The sequence below is a fragment of the Plectropomus leopardus genome, chromosome 22 (genome assembly GCF_026936395.1).
Source record: "Plectropomus leopardus strain MGB_pleo_1.0 chromosome 22, ASM2693639v1, whole genome shotgun sequence".
In the NCBI taxonomy this organism is placed as follows: Eukaryota; Metazoa; Chordata; class Actinopteri; order Perciformes; family Serranidae; genus Plectropomus; species Plectropomus leopardus.
The window spans coordinates 5481085-5499343 of record NC_142197.1 but is presented as its reverse complement, the minus strand read 5'-3'; the positions used below and the strand labels follow the sequence as shown (position 1 = coordinate 5499343).

General features: G+C 40.9%; 1 protein-coding gene across 7 annotated transcripts in view; it reads left to right on the top strand.

The window, feature by feature from the left end:
* LOC121961685 (uncharacterized) overlaps window positions 1–17698 on the top strand; it is an 82484-nt gene extending 64786 nt beyond the window's left edge. For all 7 annotated transcript variants that reach the window (XM_088072623.1, XM_088072627.1, XM_088072622.1 and 4 more), the window contains 5 exons: window positions 6514–6584; window positions 7248–7358; window positions 8436–8533; window positions 12816–12885; window positions 13641–17698. In XM_088072623.1, the coding sequence (XP_087928749.1) occupies window positions 6514–6584; window positions 7248–7358; window positions 8436–8533; window positions 12816–12885; window positions 13641–13892 (602 nt within the window). In that variant the 3' untranslated portion in view covers window positions 13893–17698. The remainder of the gene's footprint in view (window positions 1–6513; window positions 6585–7247; window positions 7359–8435; window positions 8534–12815; window positions 12886–13640) is intronic.
* The last annotated feature ends 561 nt before the right edge of the window (window positions 17699–18259 follow it).

Below are 18259 nucleotides of genomic sequence, written 5' to 3'. Positions count from 1 at the left end.
GTGAAAGATCCATTTAGACTGTTTATCTCTGTTGGTGTGTGTGGATGCTGTTTGCTCTAAATTCGCGCTCTTAATCGCATATTTTCGGGCTTATATGTGGGGCATGCTGCACTCTGACATTCTCCTGCTATTAAAAAAAGGGGGTCACCTCCCCTCCGCCGCTGAATGTGACCTTTGTTAAAGGAATTATGGGACACTTTATACAGTGTGATGATGATGAGCAGAAACAAAAGTCTGGGATTAAGCGGGAAACAGAGCAACAAACAAAGTGAACTCGTTAAAAAACACAATAGAGCCCTGTGTGTGTGTGTGTGTGTGTGTGTGTGTGTGTGTGTGTGTGTGTGTGTGTGTTTGTGTGTGTGTGTGTGTGTGTGTTTGAGTGTGAGATAAGTTGCATCATACTCTGACAGTGTTTGGCAAGTCAGTTACATTATAAGCTGAATATACTGTTTAAACACAAATGGTTGAACAAGAATACTGCCGAAATGGAAAAATGTCTACATTGGCAGAATTATAACTTTCAGGTGAACTAAAATTATAAATAGTTATAATTATAGTAATATTTTTTTTAAAACTGCTCAGTGCCTTTTTCCCCATGTTTTTAAAGAAGAAATTAAATAATAAATAGTTATTAATAATTAAATAATATGCTTCATGTTGCAATAGTTTTGAAAGGTGTCTGAACATAGCACAAGAAAAGGAAAGTCGATCCAGGTTTGAAAGGGTTAAAGTAGCTTATTGCTCTATAGCAGCTGGAGTGATCCCATTATAAGATGGTCGCCAGTTTCATTTATTAAAAGAAGTCAAACTCCTCAACTTCTCATAAATATTGTATCAAACTCTTGTCTGAAATGGCAAAATGAAGATTTTAAGGTGAAATGTGTAAAAATGTGGGGGATTTAGTGGCGTCCGGTGGTGAATTATAGATTGCAACCATCTAAAACTTCTCTCAGCTAGAATTCCTTCAGTTTTCATGATTCAGGATGTTTTTGTAAGTAGTCGAGTTACCCACAGGTGTCTCTCTCTCTCTCTCTCTCTCTAAAACAAATCAGGCGATTAAAACAGCTATAAACATCGGGTAGAACAGGTTATCGTTACAAAAAAGTGAATCTCTGATTTGGTTTGGCATCTTGGGGACAGGCTGCTTGCCCACCACATGCTCACCCTTTTCTTTCTCATAAGTTAATGTGCTCACCTTTTTCTGATCCAGATGTTCAGGAGGTTTTTACCGTGAGCCAAATTACCCGTCGAGGTCTCTTCTTTTCCAAAACAAACAGACCCAATGCTTTAAAGTGATCATAGTTGAATGAAGCCATTTCAGCTTAAAAATCCACGTATTTTGACACACTTTGGCATGTCACAGCTGGCAGATAGTCCAACACATACTAATGTGAAGTCACCTTTTTTTCTCCGATAACTTGAGATCCAAACATTTAGGAGCCACAGAGGTCAATTCCTTTCCAAAACCAACAGATCTGCTGATTTGAACAGCTAGAAACACTGAATAAAGCACTGTAATGTTATAAATAGTGTAATAGTGCTCATTTCAATTCGGCTTATTGCTACTGTGTCTTATGTAAAAAGGCAAATGACTGTTTCTGGTGTTTGGTTTGACCATTCTGGGATACTGTAGAAACATGGCTGTGCAACATGCTGATCTACATAAACTCGGACCCCCTCCCTATGTAGGTATAAATGCCTCATTTTAAGGTAAAAAGAAAACAACCATTCTTATTTTTAGGTGATTATACACCAAAGAAAACATTCTTCCTACATTATATTCCATTTCTGCCAATATATTCCCCTAAATCCTACACACTCGGCCTTTAAATGAGGAGCTGTGAAGCAATCAAGGAAATTAGTAACAAGACTTTTACATCTAACAGGACATTTGAGGCCAGCTTTCATTATCAAACAGTTTTTGTTACAGAATGTTTCAGGCAGCACAAAAAAACATGGAGGTCACAAAGGGAAATATCAATCATACACAGATGAGTACCAATAGTTGTCAGAAGAGCAGCCAGCAGTGTTTTTCATCTGTCAGCTGCAGACATTGAAAATGACGTCCAAGTGTGTGTTAAATGAGTTGTGACCCGCGGCTGTTTGCAGCCTGCGGACCGGTGCACGAGCAGTGACTCTGCAAGAGAAAAGGAACAAAACAGGAAAAACAAACGCCGGTGAAAGAGTGAACCTCCCTGCTCATCATCATCATGGCCCCATTCTTCCTCTCTCAATTGCAACTGAATCGCCTCGGTCTCATTACAGATTATGGCCTCAGCAGAGTGACTCTCCCCTTTCTCTCGCCTTTCTCCACACAGTCCTTCTCTTGATTAACATTTTCTGCTAGGCTTCACACCAAAGGCACAACCTGTGCGCTTTAAAGGCAGGGTGAAAAAAAAGCCATCAAGCGCTGGAGTGGAATCAGATAAGGCTATCAGGCAGGAGGCTTTACTGCCTCGGCTTTGTCCCGTTCCTCCACCCGCCCTCGCTTCCTCCCTCAATCTCTCACTCCACTGCACCTTTTGTCCGACTGGTTCCCTGACGGAGTGCTCCCCTCAACCAGGGCCCCCCCCCGACCTCCTCCAGCACCACTGCACTCTGTGCGCGCGTGTGTGTGTGTGTGTGTGTGTGTGTGTGTGTGTGTGTGTGTGTGTGTGTGTGTCTGTGTGTTGTAGTGCCAAAAAAAAGATCGGGCAGGGCTGTGGTCAGGGCTGATGTTGAGTTTGAACTTCTTTGAACTCTGCTTCATTCAGAATTGAACATCAGAAAAAATTACCATCACACTGTATGTCAGAGTCAACAGTATAAACTGTAACTTAGTTTTATGATATTATACGTCTTAATGGTCTTTATGCATACATTTGGTGCAAAATAAGCCCCTTTCTATGCAAATGAGCCTCGATGCAAAAATAGTTTACTTAAAGATCAGCGCTTCATGCCAAATGCAGTTACAGTTGGCGGGTTTCCATTAACCCTCAAATTGCGAAAATTGAAATTGCAAATGTAAAAATATGGAAACACTTTAATTTTAAAAAAAATTGCAAAAAAGTTTTTATGCTCACATGAGGTGGTATTTCAGCTGACTCAAAAAAGCCATATTTCGCAAAACTGCAATGGAAACACTTTTCACTGATGAAAGCCTCATTCCCACTGCACAAAAAACCCACCCTAACACTTGGCTTTTTAATGCAGTGAGAATGCATCCGATCGGCATTCACGCCCGGGGTTAAACGACTGCAGTAGACGCAGGTTTTTATCGCCTCCAGCTCCTACCGGCATTGATGGGAACACAACACCCGCGTGAACGCGCTAATTTCAGCTCAACTCGCGAAATGAAATAACGCACCATCACTAGTTTAGTCTCCTCCTAAGCAGCACTAATACATTATTCCACATTTGTCTGCACTGAGTTTGAAAAAGAGACTGAATAAGAAGTAGATATAGAAAGAGAATAACCACTGAAACGTTTTCAAAGACTTCTGTTCCTGCTGTTGTCTACAGTTTACCTGTTCTCCGGCAAATAACCCACACACACTAGCTGACAGAAAGGCAGACTCGTCAGCTGCAGCGTTGTGTTCACTGGCAGTGGGAATGCAGTCGATCACCTATGTTTAGCAGGTTTATCTGTTTAAAAAGGGGACAGGGGTATAAGTGGCGGTAATTGATGAGCTGGGAATGAGAACAGGCTGAGATAGCGATTGAAAGTTATGCTTAATTCAATGCTATTAGCAGCCGCAATTCGTTCAAAAATCTCAACCTGCAAAGTAACTAGCAAGCAGAGCGGTCACAGATGTCCAAAGTTTGAAATATGAATGTATGAAGTTGAATAGATGCAAAAAATGGAAACAAGTGAAGCTCAAGTATATTAAAAGTTAATTTAGATATAGTTTGAGTAAATGGTCTTCCACCTGAGGACAAAAAAGATGAAGCCATCAAACAAAACCTTTATAACCTCTCCTCACACACACGCACGCACGCACGCACTCAAGCACGTGCACACCTGAGTGGTTCTGATCGGTTAGTAGAGGGTATAATAATAAACCATCATGGGTCCTTTAAAAAAACAAAACAACTGTATTCATATCAGTGTTTCTGGACTCTCTGAAGTCAGCACAGGTCAACTGCTCACTCTCCTCCAGATGGTCAGTGAACCTCAGCCTGCCTCGCTGTGAAAGAGAGAAGGTGGATCCATTCACTCCGTCACATAAGCTGCCATTTCACTTTAGCAAATTGACCAGTGCACTGATCCAGCCACTGTGTGAATCTTTTGAAGGCAGAGGACTTTAGATGTGGTCTCATGCCAGGCTGAGCAGAGTCTGCATGTGTGACTCCTGCAGCCTCCTTCTCATCACAGATATTTGCAAACAGATGCGCGAAGCCGGCCCGCAGGTTTTTTGATCAATCAAGCTTAAACAAGTCAAGTTGACTAGATGCGAATGTAACATTTTGCATGTGAAAGGACGAGGCCGGGGAAGGCCTGGTTTCGATTAGGCCTAAGCTGATAAATGGCAGATTCAAACGGCCCCCCTGCTACTGTGGCGAAACCCCAGAGGTCCGGGGGTTTAAGTCCAGACTGATATCAACTCTGTTTCTCCTCTTTCTTCTGCAAACCCATGAATAGATCCATTATTCAGTAGACTCATTCTCATCTCCTAAATTGAAGTGGCAGCAGCTTAAAAGCCCCCATTTTCTACCCCCCTTCTTTTTCCAAGTCATTCTCCCTCCCAAATTTGCCTACTGAAATATTCATGGGTGTGGTTCACCTCAGTTTGTTCCTCCTTGTGTAATCATCGTTTCTATATTGGAGGCTTCGGGATTCATTTTAACAATAATGTGAGTTAAAGAGATAAGATGCTGTTTTTACCAAAAAGAGTTGACAAAAAATCTTAAGAGAAAAGTCTCTCTGGGTTTTTAGGACTTTTTAAGTGTCGCAGGTCCTCAAGTCTTTTAATTTAATTTATCCATCTTTTAATATCTTTTGTCAAAATGAGTCAAGTGCACATTTCTGATGTTAAAAATCTGAACCTCACACCGTCTCATTTTACTTTATACTTGCACTCACCTGTTGGCAAAATGTAATTAAGCTGATTTACTCTAATAAAAATATTCCTATGTAAAACCAACTTCTGCATAGAAGCACATACTTGCCTTTGTACTTAACCACAATGTTTGAATAAGAAAAATATGTTTTCAAAAAATTGTCTTAAATTGGTTAAAAAATATCCTAAAAAGTCAAAATAAATATAAAAATAATTATTTTAGATGCAAGTGTCTAATACCTGTAGACAATCTATTCATGTACAGAATTGTACGCTATGAAAAAACATTTGATTACTTGTGGAAGTTTTTTGCACTTTCTTGTGGCTTGTATGTAATCAGTGCTTCAGTCGTAACATTTAAAAGGCACAAACCTGAGTGAAGGTGTTTGCTGGATTTACACATAAAACTGCAGCAATCAATCTCAAGTCATCATTTTCTTGATTATTTGTTTGGTCTATGAGATGTCAGAAAACAGTGAAAGATATCAATTCAATAGAGCAAAACACAAAGATATTCAGCTGAGAAATATTTAATTGTCTAAATTACCGAATGTCCCATACCATTGATTTTCATAGTGGTAATGATCATAACATTAATAGCAGGCATTCAACAAGAGCTTATTTATCTCTTCATTTTTCAAAAACTAAATCAAGGCGTGTTTTTATTTTCAGTTTTGTTTTTACAGCAGAAGTTACGCAATGGATCTGAACTTGTGTAGAGCCTTTCTATTTGTCCGACCACTCGAAACGCTTTATGCTACATGTCACATTCACACAAACATTCACACACACATTCACACACCAGGGGTTGAGGCTACTGTACAAGGTGCCACCTTCTACTCAGTGACAGTTCTCTTGTACTCTCAAACCGAAAGAACAGCCATCGGGAGCAACTTGGGGTTCAGTATCTTGTCCAATGGCTGGGTATCGAACCACTAATTTTCCGATTAGTGGACAACCCGTTCTACCTCTTGAGCCATCAAAACTTTAAAAAAAATAATATATAGCAATCTTCTTTTAAGTCTGCTTTTTCTGGCAATATTCACTCACAGTAAATACTTTTTCCCTGATGGATCTATTGAGGCTTATTTCCAGCTCTTGGCCACCCTGCATCTATTCATCTCACTTTCGGTCTCAATGAAAAAAAAAAATGAAAAAAAAGACTCGGCAGTCAAGTGCCACTCTGCCCCCCCTCCTCTCTCATGGCCAACTGGACGCCCTGTGAACCACTCGCCCTGTATTGTCCCCTTGCCGTGACCCTGGTGCGACCAGAGGAGAGAAATATTGCTCTAATCCACTCTGCACACACAGAGAAGCCTAATTCTGTTACTCTGCCTGGAAATCACTGTTATGTGTGTTAAAAAAATTTAATACACAAATGAACAGATGAAATATTGCTCTTCAGAAAGTTCAGTTAATGTGCATTCCACAGCCTCTAAAGGTTTGTCTTTGTCTTCCTCTTTTCTCTCTGCAGTCGACTTTTTGGCAAAGTATTGCATTTTCAGTCAGGAGAAGCTGGCCGAGTACAAAAGAGCTTTTGAAGCAGTAAGTGAAAAGACATTTAAACCCTTTATATTCTCTTTCATTCACTGTAATATGATGCATTTCCTTAAAAAAAAGGTAGCGGGGATGATGACAGGGCATCAAATAATTATTTTCAGTATTTTCTCAAGTAATACATTTGGTCTACAAATTGTCATGTCATGTGGTAAAAGTTTTCCGGATTGCAAGTTGACATATTTAAATTGTTTTGTCCAAAGTTACATAATAAAACAGTTCTATTTAAGAAGCTAAATGCAGTTAATTTGTGGCAATTTTGCTTAAAAAATGACAAAAACAGCTACCAGTTAATTTTCTGTTAATCAACTAGTTGATTAATCGACTGACGTTTTCATCCACGTCAAGAAATCTCAACCTGCAGAGGTCCCAAGGCATATCCAAGCTGAAACACTAATGTATGACAATTTAATGGCATAATACAAGGAAAAACATTTATTAAACATTACCTGGAGGTTTGAACTGCATCTGGTGGTCTTTGGATCTTGAATTAAGAATTCTTATTTTGTCTGACTTATTTTTCTAAGGTCAAACTTCCACGCTCAAATTATGTTCATTTTTCTGAACCATCTCTATGCTGGATACTTTGACTCCTAAAAATCCTTTAAATTGACCACATGATGATGATGATGATGATGATTGTCTTTGCAGGAGGACGGTGATGGTGACGGCTACATCTCCTGCCTTCAGGCTCTGCTGGCTCTAAAAAACATCATCCCTCCAGAGCTGCTGTCTGAAGAAGAAGAGATCTACGTCTACAGGGTTAGCATTTACTGCGTCTGTACACACACAAATATCATAATTATATACCAATTTACATATAACCACTTGCACATACACCTGACTTACAGGACACCTGCAAAAGGCTGTGTCTGATAATGAGCCCTAACATTGGCTGTGCAGACACCTGCAACCAAACTTTTTCTGTTTGTTTTGTTTTTTATCTTGTGTGTCCCTTTTATTTATCATTCTCTGTTCCCTTTCCAAAGTCGGACGTTTTCTCAGAGCAGGTGGGACTCTGTGTGGATTTTTTTTTTTCCCTCGGGATGGATGACTGATCTCTCAAACCGATCAGAGCAGCCTTAGCTGCAGGGGCGAGTGAATGCAAACTTTTAGATCTGGTTCAATTTACAGTTAAGAGTCACTTTTACTGCGCCTGGTGTTCTGCTGCTCCATTCATGCACAAAGTACTCCCTGCACTCCGAGAATTTTGTTCAATATATAACTGAACAGTTTATATGTTCCAACAGCGCTCCTAATGAATGCTCCAGTTCCAAAACTACAAATCCAGACTAGGTGGCAGATGTTTTACTCGTAGTGGGCAGCCACAAATAAAAAGATGTGTGGAAAACCCTGAGTTAACCCTTTGAAACCTGAGCAAATTGGCTTGATTTCTTTCAAACACATGGAAAGAAGGTGAGGAACCTAAAAAAAAATGTCTCAAAACTAACGAGAAAACGAGTCTACAACATAATTTTAAATATAGAATTTAAAAGTTATTGATGGAGTTTTCTGGACATTTTTTTTCTTGATAATACTTAATAACCCCCCGTATCTTGCCAAGTTGCAAGGTATCTGAACGCAGCACAGGAAAACTGATTTTGATCCAGGTCTGAAAGGGTTAATCATGGATGTGTGTATCAAATTTTATGGCAGTCTATTAAGACTGCTCATTCAAAACACAAACATCAACCTCATGATGATGCTATAGGAAAAATCAGAGGATCACCAGAGTCTGAAGATTCATCCTCAGAGGATTATAATTTCATGGTGATCCATAAAGATATTTCAGTCTCAACCAAAACTCTTATTTCTGTTTTGTGTTTCTTTTTGGTTTAGATCCTGGAGATGGTGGACTTCAGAGTGACAGATGGACTCGTGGACCTGAGGCTCTTCGCAGTGATCGCCAGCCTGGCACAGAAAATAGCCACCATGGAGTAAGTGACCTTCAGCAGACACCACAATCTGTAGTCCTCAGTGACGCCGGAAGAGGAGTGCCTGACCCGCCATAAATAAGAATAAGAGTGTGTACGCAAATTAGTTCCAGTGATTTTGTCGTCGTGTGTGGGGCCCCCTTTGATGCTCTTCTTCTTGTGTCTTCAAACATTATATGAGACTTAAGAAAATTTAGAAACATGAGTGTGGATGTGATAATAACCCGTGCATTAGAACTAAAATGAATCGATTAATCAGCAATAATATCACATTACTTATCATACAAAAATGCAATGATTCTCTGTTTTCAGCCTCCCAAATTAAGGGATTTGCAGATTTATATCACTTTAAAGTTAATATATTTGGGTTATGGACTGTTTTGCAAACAATAAAATAGACATTTGAGGGTGTAAACATGGGCCGAAAAGGCATTTTTAACAATTATATAGACAGAATTCATCAAGAAAATAATATGCACAGTAAGCAGTAATAGTAGTTGGTTGCAGACTCTTATTGGCCCCTGTGCAGACAGAGAACATCATTTGAACTCTTCCTCAGCGTCCCTGTGTCTCTACATTATGCCCCATATGCTGCAGATTCCCACACACATCGCTGTCCTCCTGCCCTGGGGTGTATAGCTTCCTACAGACAGGAGTGTGTGGAGCCAAGCCTACTCTGGAGGTCTCCGAGGGTCAAAGCCTGCTCCCAAAGCCCTCACCCCAGAGTGAGAGCTCCCTCTCAGCGAGGACAGGGTCAGGGTCACGGGTCCTCTGATTTACGGCCAGCCCTTTGTGTTGTGTATTAGAGGAGGCCTGTCGACTGCCTCTAACACTGGCACAGAGAGACCACGGTGTCTCCTCTGTATGGAGGCAATTATAGTAATGATAATGAATGACCATATTAAACCTCTTTTCACAGAACTCCCTTTTGCAATTTAAATAATAAGAAGAGAGGAGATCAGCGTTCATAATGCCGGCTCCTGAACAAGGAGAAAACAATAGCATCCTTCTGTCGTCTCATCCCAACTGAACTCAATTGATCCTCTTACCTGTTTCAGTTAATCCTCACTTCTAATCCTATTTTAGGAATGAGCTGCAACAGTAGCTACACAATCAGCCTTTCTGATCATGTAAAGCTTTGAAATCTTCCCACATTTATGTTCAGATATATGTTTATTTTTAAATTTCGATGCAAGTGTCTGTTTTTGTGTTTGTTGCAGCCTGAAATGCCCGATTTTACAGTAGATTTTTTAAAAAAATTTTGATGCATGTTTCAGTGTTTATAGCTGATTTTTTTGCAATAAAATTGCCACTTGCCACTATTTTGCCACTTGGGCCGAAGCTCCACAGCAGAAGTTAACATCCCACATACAGCCGTTAATGTCACACCGACACCAAAATGACTCAACTCTATGATTAAACCTGTTAATAACCGTCAGGTAACATTATATTTGTGAGCTTTTCTTATTCTTTGAGTTAGCTGCTAAATGCTATCAGCTGCTTTTTGAAAATCACCTGCAGTGGGTCGCACACATAACATCCTATCAAAACCCATCCTGCTCATAATCCTTTCCCGCAGGTTGTCCCTTTTACATAGACACCATTTCAATGTTGTTACTACCTCCCGTGGTGGCGTAAAGGTGAGACATCTCTGTCTCCCCATTCTATGATTGTACCTTTTATACAAAATGGCAAGGCAGCATAACAAGGTGATATTCCCGCCCTAAAAATGCAGTTCTAGAGTTTTAGAAAAAATCATAGTAAGGTTGCGGCAATGGACAAAATTTTAAGATTGCATGGAACACATAGGGATTGGCTGAATTTGCCTTTTTTTTTCCACAAACACATCACGAAATCCTGAAGAGACTGATTTTACCTCGCACTAATTGCACCCTCCCCCGAAACTCTCCCCTTTTCAACTATAACTGTCCGTCCCCTTTATGTCTCTCATCTGTGCGTCTCTCGTGTTGCCTACCTCTCACCCTCTGTGCCGTGCTGTTTTGGCCCTTGACTCAGCCCATCTGTCCCCCTGCTGCATTGTGCTCCCCAACAAGTCCACCTCACACAGCGCCACATTCCCTCAGGGCAAGTCACATGATCCGCCAAGAAGCACATTGCCATACAGGCATCAGTGGAGCTGTCATTGTTATTGTCACTGTAATCCCTTGTTGCTTGTGATGGATTTGCGAGCATGCATGCGTGCACTGAGGGTTACTGTAAATGTCCTCGCTGCGGGGAATTCGCCGGACTAAATGAGTCAGCGAAGGAGCGTCAGTGTTGGAGGAAACGTGAGACAGCAGTACAGCTCCACGCCGCATAAACAACACGAGTCCCTCCTCCCTCAGACTCACCCACACTGTAAAATCTGACAAGTTGATTTTACTTTAAAAAAACTAGGAAACCGACTGCCTTGAAAAAAAGTAACTGTAGCTATTAATCTTAATTTATATTTACTTTATATCTAATCGTTATGTTTGCGTCAAATTTAGTTCTATTTACTTAATTTTGTGAAGTTGATGCATCTTAAAAATGATGAGTTTTATGTAATCAATCTTTCTTGTTTTTAGCAACTTTAGTAAATCAAGTTTATTGTTATATAAACTCATGTCCAATTTATCACAGTGTGCAATTATTTTTTCATGTGCCATTGGTTTATACATTTTTTTACTGTTAAATTTTTGCATTTTGCATTTTTGTTTTTTTTTTGCTATTTATATTGTTCTTTTTGCTTTATTTATCGTATACATACCTTGCTCTAATACCACTTTTCTGCTGTAACAATGCAAATCTTATCTATATTTATTCTACTGGTTTAAAACAAGTCAATTATTTTTGTATTTTCTTGAACATCTCAACAAAACATAGTTATATTCACTGTTTGGAGGCCATTGGTTTGCAAGATTATTTTAAGTAAGATCAGCTTGTCATATTTTACAGTGCAGTCAGCACAGCATCACTGCAGCCCGCTCAAAAATATCCCAAAACAACTCTCAGTTCTGTCAGAATTGAACTAGGTCATAATATGCATCCCTTCACCCCCTGGCGCGCTGTATACCAGCTCCCAGATGAGGAAGCCGCCAAAATTTTGGGCATTACGTAAGCGAGAAGTCTTCTGTGTTGGCCACAGCAGGGTGCCAGAGGAGGGCCGACAAAAGAAAATGGGTTAGGCTGCTATTATCTTCCCCGCAGTCCATCACCAGTCCCCTCGCCCCCTCGTTTATGCTGGCCATTATCACGCCAGTGTCCTTAGCACACCAGCATTTGGACTCTTTTGCTGCAAACCAAGTGCAATTAATGATCATTAGCTGCCCTGTCTCGCTTCATCCCCATCAAGCCCCCGCCCGTACTGTGGTTAGAGGACGAGGGCCAATCATGGCACAGGGAGCACTCAGGCGTGCATTGCACTCGTTGGCCCAGCGCTTGGCCATTCTTCGCTCTAGCAGGCCATTGAGCGCACTGCGAGGAGGGGCTCATTAACACCGGGCGCTCGTTAAGAGAAGGGACGGCCGTCGCTGTGCCACACGCTGGACAGGAGAGGTCTGTCCCAACACAATCGGTTGTGTCTCCCTCTAATTATCCGAATGGACCTAGATTTTGTTGGCCCAGAGCGGTGGCATTGCACCAGAGTGTGTCCCCGTCGCTGATTCCCCTCCCACACGAACCCCAGCTCACCCCACTCCAGTTCCCCCACCTCCCCTGCTACACCCACTGTCCCCAAAACCAGAGCAGTTTTATCCGTTACTGTGGCGGGATGTCCACGTGTGCCCACGTATTGTTTGGCAGCCAGGCCACTGTGAGCAACCACAATGGGCTCAGAACACTTTACCATCACATCTCTGCAAACACAACACCGCACGGGACGGAACCGCCAAAAACACCCGCCACCGTCAACAGATTGTCCTGAAATTGTCTACGCTGGCGACCAAAGTATTTACCAACACTATTGTTTTTGGAGGGATTTTACACTGTTTACTTTAAAATGTCCCCTGTGTCTCTGAAATGGGCTTAAAAAAGTCATAAAAGTGAACCAGGGTTTCTTGCTTTTGGCTTTAAAGGGATAGTTGTGGATTTTTGAAGTGGGGCAGTATGAGATACTTTTATATAGTCAGTGGATTACATGCAGTTGCTGGTGGGCAGCGCACTCTCGGTTTGTAGAAACAGACACTCCACAGGTAAAAAATCAGTATTAGTCTAAATAGACGCTATATTTATATATTGAAAACTCTGCTCAGATGTACTTTTGCAGAATTAACTTTCATCAACTCCTTTTTCTCTTTTCTTCCAGTGAGTTTATGCGATCATTAATCACCAACATGGACTTCCGCTCATTAGAAGTGAGGCTCTTCAAAGCAAAGGTTTGCTTTTCCTAAATTATCCTGAACTTCTACTAATGTCTGCAGCAAAGCACTGCCCACCACATGTTTATACTCTTTTCACAGGGTGCACCTGATTACCTCCACGCAACATCAGATTAACTCTCACATGAGTCACAAACTGTGTCCCCGCCTCTCTTTCATGGCTCCGCGGGTATAATTATAATGAAATAAATACTGGTAAACACTTTGAAGAGCAATTCCAAAGCATGCTTTGTAAAGCTAGCTTTTTTTTAATGAAAGACACTCAGCCCTCATGCATAGAAATGAGGGAAGCAAGCCAGAGAGAGAAAGAGAGGGGTGCTTTTCCCTTTTCATAGATTAGCAAAACCCTAATCTCATTAAAGTGCCCAGCAGTGAACATGCCGTCCACTCCGCCCAGCCCTGTAATCAGCCTGAGACACACGGCTCATCTCAGATGGACCGGGACCAGCCTACCAGCTGGCCGCTCACAGGCTGGCCCGGCCCTCATTCATACAAGGAAGTAGTGAGCAACTGAAAGACCAGAGGAACATGAGAATGGGCTAATTGCCAGAAAGGATTATTCTTCAAACCCTCCCCTCCCCCAACAATTATCACCTTGACTGCATTAACTGTGCAAACAGGTGCACTCAGAAACAGGTTGAGGTAATCTGAGGCTGAGAGTCACACACAATCACGCACACGAGCACACACCCACAGAGTCCAAAGCCAGTTTGTTTATAATCTCTTTTATGTTAAATATTATTATTGTGCAGCAACTGTTCCTGTTCCTCCTGGAGGAGCAGCAAGGAGACGCTGGAGCTCAGCGTGGCTTCATCAGTGCAGAGCAGCTGCTCCTGGAGCTGAAGGCCGGTGGGATCCATCTGGAGCAGGAGGCGGCCGTCAGACTGGAGCTGCAGCATGTTCCTCCCCTGGACCTGCTGGACTTCCTGGCATACCTGCCGCTTTTCATGCTCATTCACAAGTCCATCATCTCCAACCCTCTCAACGACTCCAGCAACCTCTGACCTCAGTCAGTGCACCATGTGTATCAGGTATCAGCATCACTGCCACTACAATTGTCAGTACTGTAGTGACACACATCAAACAGAAGAATTTTTACCCCACACTGAAAGTTATCAATCTTATCAGTGTTATAATCTTAGAAGGGATAGTTCATCCAAAAATGAAAATTCAGTCATTATCGACTCACCCTCATGCTGATGGAAAGTTGGGGGAAGTTTTATTGTCCACAAAACACTGCTGGAGTTTCACAGGGAAAAGTTGTTGCTCTCCCAAATAATTGAAGCAAATGGTGACCAGAATTTAAATGTTAGAAAAAAACACATCATAAAACCACAAAGTGTCTTCATACTGCTCGTCGGAAGTAATCCAAGTGTCCTGAAGCCCCATTGTGCGAAGTTGTTTTGAAAAATGTCACTTGCGTCTCGTATTTAGCCTTTTTGTAGCCTGTAACTCCTATTCCGGGAGCAGCGCTCATGTACGCGGCTTGTGCGACACCCACAAGAATATCTGCTTACCAGTTTTTACATGCTACCTGGACACACACGCACACACACAGACTTCTGGAGTTAGCAGCAACCAATAAGTCCCTATGTTGGATTGAAAAGTACTCTGTGTTGGTCCCACACTTACAGGCTACAACAAGGCTAAAAACATATTTTTGTGTCTCATTAAACCACAGTGTCTATGTAATCCCCTCCTTTCACACAGTGACACATGACATAAACATACAGGTGATATTTTGTGCCTTTACTTAAAATGACTTTCAATCCACAATCCCTCATAACGTCTGCAGAATCAACATCCTTGATATTTCCATCATGAATAGGATAATGACAGACGTTAAAAGAAAACCCGACAAGAAAGTCTCTTGAATTGACCTCTATTGTTTCTGTTAGCTACATAGAGCTGTGAAGTGCTGTCTATGGTCCTGAAATGATCTGCAGCAGTGGATGGTGATTATTTCTCACTATACAAAATCCTCCACTGCAGTTTGACAAAACTTTAACAGAACTATTACATTATTTGCATTGAATTAAAACTTCTAAACTCCCTCCACAAACTTGCCCAAAAGCACTGCTCCTGAGGCGGAGTTCATGCAAATTTCCTGATGCAATAACTGCTTATTGTTCTGCATTGAAAAACAATATTTGAGCCACTCAGACTGTTTGTCCTCCTCTATCCAACTTCATCAACACTGACGAATGATATTCAATGAGATATTCAACTAATATAGTTTGAGCCATTGTTTTGCCTCAGCTTTGCCAATTAGATATGGCCGTGCTGTCCTGCGGTTCATACACGCTTGACAGACCGCCACGGAGGGAAACATAATGGGCTCTGACAGGCAGCAAACCAGCGCTGTTAGATCAGGGACGTCCTGTACGCAGCATACGCCATTATGTAAAAAAAACTGCAGCAAACAAGACTACAACCTTACATTAAACCTACTTTTAAAAACACTTTTTTGATAGTTTTTTTTAAATTCTGGAGTTAATAACAACACTTTGAATTTGCATTGATGACAAATTAAGTAGATGTAAATGTAAAATTAAGCAGCAACTATTTTGATGATCAAATTGTCATTTTATTCCATTTCTAAGTAAAAATCAAACACTTTTGCTGGTTTCAGCTCCTCAAATGTGAACATTTTAAGCTTTTTTTTCCATACTTGATGTCAAACTGAATATCTTTTTGACTGCTGAGTTAAACAAGCAAAAAGATCATTTGACATCATCTTGGGCTGCAGGAGACAATGATTTAACATTGTCCTAACAAAGCTCTTAATCGTTTAATCTATAAAATAATTGGCATATTAATCGTTAGTTGTGACCCTAAAATAAGATTGTAAGTGTTTTTCTTGGGTATCCTAAGCTATCATCTTTGCTTCCGTCAGCTGCAATATCTTTCTCGCTTTATTGTGACCTTTTAGGAACCTTCGGAGGCATTTGGTGTCCATTAAAAGCTGTCGCTAAAAGGTAAAGATATGATTTGGACTTGTAATTACTTAAAAATGACTTGCCAGAATAGTTTTTTATTAGTCTTTTGGATGATTGCTGCAGCTATGAGACAGATTAAGTCTCCAAAATCTTTAATATTACCCAGAGTTGAGTCTGGGGCTTGCGAATTAATTTTATATTTATTTTAATTTAAAAGTTCTTCTCGATATCTGCTGTCGTTGTTGCACAATCAACATTGCGTTATATTTTGGCCATGACCTCTGACAGCCCACATCAGAAGAAAACGTTGGCATCGTACATTTCTGCAAATCACAGATGTGTTAATTGTACATTTCATACGTATTATGATCACATGTCGGTGAGCTGACTTTGTCATTGGAAGGAGGAGGGGCTGGTGGACAGTGTGTTTCATAGGCGAAACAGTTGACAAGCTGCAGGCCACTTTTCCCGTTGTTCCTCAGTGAGACCTTCGCAGCGTTTCCAGCTGTGATTGTGACACCAAAACCAAGTATTTTAAGACCAAACATGATTTTTTCTGAACCTTGTGCTTTAACACAACCACATGTTAACAGTAGCTATGTAGAAGCATTAAGAAACTCAGGCTCTGCTACATAATGTACAAATGTAACAGTCGTGGTTTGCAGAAATGTACCGTGCCAGCATTTATTCTGGTGATTGGGTTGCCTCTGCAGAAGTACTGGAGAAAAACAGGAAGTAACTTCTTTGTGCAATTTCTGTGATCAAATACAACAAACATTTTAAGCAGAGGTCACAGTAACACTTTCATGTGTTTTGCACACTGATTAGTGGGAAGGAAGCCCCCAATAAAATGTGTCCTGTGTTGCCCCTTAAACCATCAGCCTCAGTTTAAACAGTAATTTCCCGTTCACAGTGCGCCCGCTACGTCAGGATCTCTAACACAGTCGGAGTAAAATGTTTCTACATTTGATATTGTTAACAATAGAAAAGAGAATTACAGTCTAGTTTATGCATTAACTTTTGTCAAATACACACAAGTGTTTACATTTGAACTGAATCACGAGTGATTTGCATGACGGGGTGTGTACCAAGGTGGCGATGCTCATAATTATAGTTTCATGGTTTTACTTTAACGTATATTGTCTTTTATTAGATATGATGTGTTCAGTCATCTTTCATCATTTCTTTGTTTTTGCAAATAAAGTGAGAAAACTGAACTTGGTCATGGGACTTGCAGCTTTGCAGGGTGTCACGTCAAACGCCTGATCAGTAACTTTGTTACACATTTAAGTCTGAGCAAGACTCGAGAGAAGAATTTGAGTTCAAGGTCCAATGTGCTGCTGATTGCACACATTATGCATGTAAACAAAACTTTGCTTGTAGGTGTTAAGTAGTAGTTTTTAAATAAAAAGGCCCGTCAATCTTAAACATACTGTAGAAAAAAGTCCAACAAGGGACAAGAGTCGAAAATTAGCAACAAACTTTGTGCAGCACATCAGTTTTGTGCTCTCTGTTTGAACTACTATGTTAAATTCCATTTTACATATCAAATAAAGTAAAACTTGAAGAAAACTTAAAGATTTGATTTGGGAATAATAGCAGGTTTCAGGCCAGGCTTTTTGGAGGTGGGATACCTATTAGTAATGGGATGGCTGTTTTTTTTCATTTACTCCCAAACATTTTGATGACAGTTTGAAAAAAGGCATATTTTGATTGATAAGTCATAAGTCACAAGATACTAAACTGCTATCGAATTACCCAAAACGTTTTTGAGTGTGTTGAGGTTTCAAACAAAAACATTTATCTGTACGGATTTAAGGATATAATAATGATTACAATAAAAGCCTAAATAAAAAATGTTAAAAAATTTAACTACTGCCACTAGTCTCAGCACTCTTTTGCAGCTCACTTCATTTTTCATGGGTTTCTCTCCCCCCTCTCATGGCCCCCTGGTGGTCCATGAACCCTCCTTTCAGAGCAAGTGATGCAGCGCGCGCGCGCATCTTGCACAGTGACCCCGACCACACCACGCGGTTTGCAGCTACTTTTTCTTTGCGCGTAAAATAATTCATTCTTTGGTCAATTCTGTTGTTAAATGTGTACATTTACTTAATTAGATGTGTTTTCTCCGTGTTTATTTTCACCGTGAGGGCGGGGAAAAAAGCTTGAAAACAGCCAAACTTTTACACACACACACACACACACACACACACACACACACACACACACACACACACACACACACACACACACACACACACACACACACACAGGTTTTTTTTCTTCCCTCCCCTCGTTCCCAGGTGGTGATTGTTGTGTGTTCGGCGGCACGCTGCTGTCAGGGGGCACACGCCATCAGCCAATTCAGCTGTGTCTCCACTCGACCACCACACAAACCCCATTCACTCATTAAAGCAGACACGCGTCCGGCT